Here is a 7,437-nt window from a genome sequence, read left to right on the forward strand (position 1 = left end):
TTTTGGTATTCTTCGTTGAACATGTTTCTAAACTTTTATTTACTTTGCCTACACTCCCAGAGTAATGATCCGTAAATAAGAAACAATGTTAGAGCACCTCGATTTAGTAAAGAGTAAATTAGTAAACTAAAAGTATTTTAATTAAAAATTATATTTTTAATAACATTTTTTAAATATGTTAAATTAAATGGACTAGAATATATATTTTAATAAAAATTTTAAGAGGATACTATATTTATAAAATAAAAAAATGGAGTGTTTGTTTTTAATTAATAGTATTAAATTGAATAACCTAAATTATATATATATGAATGTAAAAGAGTAGGTAATGTAAATATGTAATATGTAATTTATTCAATAATAGAGTTAATGTGGCTAAAATAGAAGTTTGGTCTCTTATTTTTATTTTCAATTTGATTTCCTAAAATTCAAAAGTTTCACTTTAGTCCATTAAAATATATTTGTTAAGCTAAGTTGATTCTTTAATACATAGTTTAAGTCTACCAAATTTTTAAAAATTAAAAATTATTTAATAATTTATTTCATTAATTTAAATTAATGTATAAGATGTTTCTATAAATATTCATCAATTTAAATTAATGAAATGGTGTATCAAATAATTTTAAATTTTTAAAAAATTTTATAAAATTAATTTATGTATAAATTTTTTTTAATTTAATGATTAGATCGTTAAAATTTAATATAAAACATGAATTATTAAGTAAAGTAAGTCTAAATATATTTTTTTTATAAATTAATCTTAATAGTTTTACTTTTAAAATAAATGAATCATTGTTTATATATATAAACACTATATGTATATAGTGGTGACCTTAAGCATAAGCTAGTGAGAGACCGCTTGAGACCCATTATTGGGGTACCAAAATAAATGTTATTTAGTATATCTAATATAAAAAATTACAAAATTAAATTATATGAAAATGTATTAGAGACAATAAATTATTTGTGAATAATTTATTAATAATTATTTTTATTACTAGTTAACAAAAATCTACTCATAATTTTACAAAAATAAGTTAACAATATTCAATGTAAAGAATAAAATGTGATATATATTATTAGCTTAATTTTTTTTTCTTGGTGTGATCTATTATAAGTGTTAATGTAAAATCATAAACAAGGTTGTCTTTAATTTTTCACTCTCTTTTTTATCTCTAATTTTTTTTAATTTTCTTTATAGTTTTTACATTGTGACTTATTTTAATTTGCTAAAATCAAATTGTGAACTTACTCTTCTCCATTGCGAGTTTTTTTCTTAAATGTGTTACCATTGTTTATTAATTTTTCAATGCGTAGTGGTATTTATGAATTACTTATAGAATCGCACGAATATATTGCACGTTTAATATTTTTTAACAATTATTTTTTTCTTTTTTTGTGTGTTTTTATCCTTTTTGAGATAATTATAAGGACATGGTTATAATTCTTCAAAATATTTCAAATTATTAATTTTGATTGTTATAACAACTTAATACGTTTTTGTTTTTATATCTATCAAAATGACGTGATTTCAATTCTTCATTAAAGACAAATTTTTTTGTATATTTTAAATAAATAAAAGAAATAAAACATATATTAAATTTTATATGAAATAAAACTAATATTTTAAAATATTTTGAGACATTAAAATATATTTTAATCTAGAATAAATTATTTAAAATGTGAGTTTAATTTTAACTCGTGTTTTTATCTATATAATGAATCGATTCTGCTGAAGTAAGTTATTTTAAAGAATAAAATAAAATAAAAATTAATTACATATAAAAAAGAATTAATAGTTGAATTGAATGTAAGATTTAGCTCTTTTGAAAAATAAAATAAATAATTCTAATCATTTATAAAAAATAAAAAAAATTTAACTCATTCATAATTTGTTATATATATAATGTTAACTATCGACTTTATTAACAATTAGTACCGAAAAAAATACTACATGTGTCCATAAAATATTTTTAATAAAGGAATTTTTGAGAAAAAGTTATTTTTCTTTAAATATAAAATAAGAGTATAGATATTTTTGAAAAAGTGGACACTGAATAAGTGTACCTCTGTTATATATTATTGTAGGTACTGAAGTTTTTTTATTTTACTTTTTAATTAACTTGTTCTTTTTGAAAGAGGCGAATATTATATATACGTATATTAAAAAAGTCATATGTTGAAATTTCAAATTCATAAGTCTATCAAAAGTTTTTATATTAAATTAGTCTTTCTGAAATAAAATATGTTGGTCGATCTTTATTTACTAAAACATATGTGCAAGTTTAATCTCTTTAAAAGTATAAATAAACAATTAATTTCATTCTTTAAGCATCATTCTCTTTTCTAAATAGTTTTTAAAATAAAAAAAATTATATAATTATTTTTCAAGAATTAAAATATTTCAAATAAAATATATCAACATAATGATGAAATTGATAAATATAATTTTACTAGTTTAATAGACTATTTAAGAGAAAATACGATACTTAATAACTAAATGAACAGTTTTCTCATTTAAGAATGTATAGAAGATGGATACTAATGATAATGATGATGAGCTCTTTATTTTCCTACCTCACCCTTTTATTACAGGACAAGCATACATAAATGATAAATTCTACTTTTCATTAACGGTTCCAATTATATTCACATACGTACCAAACACACTCTTGAATCTTGATCTTTATTACCAACCTCCAATTGACTTCGTCCAACGTTCGCTTTGGTAATGGTTGGTAGTAAGCAGCAACTTTTCCATTAACTGTTCATTTAGCAAGCTAGATGGGCCAACGTTTCCAGTTTAACGTCTGTTTGGTAATGGCAAACAATGATGCCACATTCACATTGAAATTTAAGTCAAACAATCCGTGTGCAAATCATAATAATAGGTCTACACATAAAAATTTTCCACGACAATAAGATGGAACGCAAGAAAAAATTCATGCTCTAAAAGAATTATGAATGATGAGACATTACTATGAACCCGAATTAAAATTAGAATTTGCTATGAAAGTGGTACGAAGCCTTGAGAATAATTACACTTCCATATCGAAGTGCCAATGGCTCTTATAATTATTTCAGTGATGTTTTCATTGGACTTTTATCATACATCTTTCAGGCCCCATGCCATATCTGATATGAACGTGTGGCCAAAACTGGTTCTTCAATGTGAAGGCCCGGAAAATGTGGCAACACTTCCATTAGGCATTATTAAAACTTGGCCAATGATAACAACTTTGATCTTATGAAGAAAAATTATTATTTTATTTAACCTAAGATGTTGTGAACGATTAATTTGATCGCTGTACATGTTTAGATAAAATTAATGATGAAAGCATGGTCTAAAAAACAAAATTAATGATGAAAGCAAGAGTTTAATGTTTAATTGTTCATCCCATTTTATATAAAAGCTACATCAACCTGCTTTGTGTGTGCTAAAGATTCAAACGCCTGGTGTCTCTGGTTTATTTGTTTGGTTGTTCAGTTCTTGAGTGGTTATTAACTCTTATTATCGAACTCTATCACTCATAATGTTACATGTCATCACCAAGATAACTCAAAACCCCCTCCTTTTACTTTTCCTTTTTTTCTCGGTTGAAGTACATGAAAGTGAGTAAAAGAGAAAAAAGAGTGGAGAAAGTTACCCAAAAGTGATAGATACTTAACCGTGTTTTAAGGGATACGTTTTTGGGGTCTGATATGATCTAACTTTATCATTTATTCAATTTGATTCTAAATTTAAGTAAATAATAATTTAAATTAGATCCATTTTTGATATTTTTTAATACCAAATATCTCATCTTATAAATTAATTATTACACCCTTAAATTTAGTTTAAAACTAAAATTTTAAGTTGTATAACTCAAAAAACAAGAGATAAAAATATTGAAACCAAATTATAATTAATTATTTTATAAGATATATTGTAATAATAAAACTTAATTCTTAATGCATCATTTGCATTTTATTTATGTATATTTCGTACCATTTTGTATTTCATTTATATCCTATTTGAAACTTCTTTTTTAATTATGTAATATTTTACTCTCCTATTTTATTTGAGTTAATTACCTATGCATTATCAGTGTAAAATTTTTTTACATTGACAATCAATTATATCTTTTAATAATGACATAAAGATATGATTGGTTGCCAGTGTAAAAAACTTTACACTGGCAATATAGGGATGATTAACTCATTTTACTTATTCGTAAGTTTAATTGTGTAATAATTTATTCAACAATGATAAACTTATTTATTTTATATTATGAAGTAAAAATGACGTCCGAAAGTTAAATTTCACAAATATATAAAATAAAAATTCAACCAAGAGTAATAAAAATCTTTAAGACCAAAACATACAGACAGAGTCGTGTGTAACAATAGACCAATACCAAACCGTAAGGCTAATGATATATACACCTCCATTTTTTTATACATACATTTTCTTTTTAAAAAAAAATATTAAATTTCTAAATTATCCTTAATATTATTTGAAATAGAAAAAAAAAGTTATTCTGAAATTTTTTTTTCAGAAGTGTATTTGTACATAATTATGGAAAGTTCTTTCCGGAATACTAAAATTACTATTCCGGAAATATCTTTCTGTCGGAATAATTCTAGAAAGTACTTTCCGTAACACTAAAATTACTATTGCAGAAAGTTCTTTCCGGAATTATGGTAATAAATACACACACTGTTAATATTCCAGAAAGAATTTTTCGCAATAGTAATTCTAGTGTTACGGAAAGTATTTTCCATAATTATTTTGACGGAAAGTTATTTCCGAAATAGTAATTTTAGTATTCTGAAAAGTACTTTCCGTAATTATTCTGACATAAAGTTCTTTTCGGAAGGCTCATGATATATACACCTCCTTTTTTTTATAAGTACACTTTCTTTATTTTTTTTTTAAAATTATAAAATATTATATATATATATATATATATTTTTTAATTTTATACCTTTAACTTTCAATTTTCTACTCTTTTCTTTTTTTTCACACACTTTTTTTTTCTCTTTCAATTTTTACATTCTACCAAAATAGGTAGGGTGAAGAAAAGATAACGGGGTGCATGTAAAAATTGAAAAAAGAAAAAATGAAGAAAAAAGAAAGATCTGTAAAAAAAAGTACTAAATTAAATGTTGTGAATATAAAATTAAAAAAAAATTAAGAATATTTTAAAATTTTAATTATTTTTTTGAAAAGGAGGTGTACTTATAGGAAAAAGAAGGTGTATACATCATCAACCAATCTGCAAACACAGACCGAGCAAGTATTATCAACACCTTGGGTTGAAATGTCCTCTTCCAGTAGATAGGTTCACCAACCATACCCATAAGCCCAATGTGTTTTCCTCTGGGCTTTATTTGCGTATTGGATGACCCAAAATCAAACTGGGCCCAAATTATTTTTGGTTCAGTGAACCTCATATCTTAGGATGATGATATATACACCTCTTTTTTTTAAAAAAAAAAAAATTAAATTCTTAAAATGTCCTTAATTTTTAAATTTTATGAAAGCGAGAATGAGTGAGTATTATTTATTAGGCCCGTTCCGTGAGTTTAATAAATGTGGTGTGAGGGATGAAGACAGAGTTGGCGGGGTCCATTGTCCATCGAAGAAACTTCCCTTTGGTTGAAATTGAAAAGCCAGGGAAGAGGCAGTAACAGATCTGATTCCCGTTTTCACAATCCATGGCTGGTTTTAGCGGCGATGAAACTGCCCCCTTCTTCGGCTTCCTCGGTGCGGCCGCCGCCCTCGTCTTCTCCTGCATGGGGGCGGCGTACGGCACTGCCAAGAGCGGAGTTGGCGTCGCGTCCATGGGCGTCATGAGGCCGGAGCTCGTCATGAAATCCATCGTGCCGGTTGTCATGGCCGGAGTCTTAGGTATCTACGGCCTGATCATCGCCGTCATTATCAGCACCGGCATTAACCCTAAGGCCAAATCCTATTACCTCTTCGACGGCTACGCTCACCTCTCTTCTGGCCTCGCTTGCGGTCTCGCCGGTCTCTCCGCTGGCATGGCCATTGGCATTGTCGGCGACGCCGGTGTTAGGTATCCATTTTCTTGACATGTCCTTTTGCCTTTGCGATTCTACAACTTAGTTACGTAATGATTTATGTATTGCATTGCTGGAGATTTCTACCTTGTTATGGTGTTTGCAAACTTGATGTTGGTTAATTGCGAGTTTGAAATGAAGTGATGTATGTTCCAAAACTTCAGAGTGAGTTTGGTAGAGTTTCGTTTATAGCTTATTTGGTCTTATCTGATGGCATAAGCGCCTGTTATGTGTTTGAAATAGCTTATGATTTGTTAATATGTTGTTTTCTACTTATTTTAGTTACTCTCCAGGATGGCTTATAAAAACAATTTGAACTTGCACCTTATATGAGAACAATGTAACTCAATTTCTCTTTGATTATAGAAATAACTTGTGCATGAGTGTTTATATGATGTAAGTTTATTCAATGAGCAACTTAATTAAGCATCTATTCTCAACCCAAGGAAAAGCTACTTTTTGTTCTGTTTCTTGCTTCTCCAGTCTAACATGCTTTTTGGAGCAAAAATCACTTTTAACAAAAGATAGACAAATTTTTACAGTAAATTTGTGTTTCTGTTCCTAAACATGATTGTGAGGCCTTGAGACATGTGTCCAAACATGCTGGTAGTTAGTTTGGACTACAACAAACATTTTTATTGGTAGAATTGATTTTCAATTTATTCTGCGTGGTTGCACGTCTACAATAAAGAAACAGCTCTTATGACCTGGTTAACCTCTTTGGCAGCATGTAGGATATATTCTTCAGTATTTGAACTATTGTTAATTGAATTGAAACTTGAGACTTCCTCAATTGTCTAATGCTAGTATCACTTCTGCTGTTACTGCTTTCAATATTTTGACGCTATGTTCACTGTGATTGTTTAACTCTGACCAGATAAATGCGTTAATCTCTATTTTAATTTATTGAATTTGACATGCTGAAAATGGGTTTTTTTTTTTGTAGAGCAAATGCCCAACAGCCAAAGCTTTTCGTTGGGATGATTCTCATTCTCATCTTTGCTGAGGCATTGGCGTTGTATGGTCTCATTGTTGGCATCATCCTCTCTTCCCGCGCTGGCCAATCCAGAGCTGATTAATGTAGACTTCCCTGTTTCTTATAGCGCACAGAACCATGGATGGTGAATGTCGCCATGGACTAGGGCTTGGTAAGAGTGTAGCTTTGTGATGCTCTTCATTCGCCTCGTGACTCTTATCTACTTGTCATGAAGTTGAGGTTATCCCGAAATAAAGCGTCTCAAACGATTTCTTTAGCCATTTATTGTATTTAATTATGTTGAGTCCAGACTAGATTAGAGTTCTCTATAATAAAACATGCTGTATGTTTGTGATTATTTATTTCAATAATGTCTAGTATTGTGTCGTGTACAA

At 27.8% G+C, this 7,437-nt stretch overlaps 1 protein-coding gene across 1 annotated transcript; it reads left to right on the forward strand.

The window, feature by feature from the left end:
- The first annotated feature begins 5,566 nt into the window (after positions 1 to 5,566).
- On the forward strand, positions 5,567 to 7,437 carry LOC109800419 (V-type proton ATPase 16 kDa proteolipid subunit). Its single transcript, XM_020361203.3, has 2 exons — positions 5,567 to 6,062; positions 7,013 to 7,437. The coding sequence occupies exons 1-2, from the start codon at positions 5,701 to 5,703 to the stop codon at positions 7,143 to 7,145; spliced, it is 495 nt and encodes a 164-aa protein (XP_020216792.1). The 5' UTR covers positions 5,567 to 5,700; the 3' UTR covers positions 7,146 to 7,437.

Source organism: Cajanus cajan, chromosome 11, assembly GCF_000230855.2.
Source record: "Cajanus cajan strain Asha chromosome 11, NIPB_CcT2T_4, whole genome shotgun sequence".
Classification (NCBI taxonomy): Eukaryota; Viridiplantae; Streptophyta; class Magnoliopsida; order Fabales; family Fabaceae; genus Cajanus; species Cajanus cajan.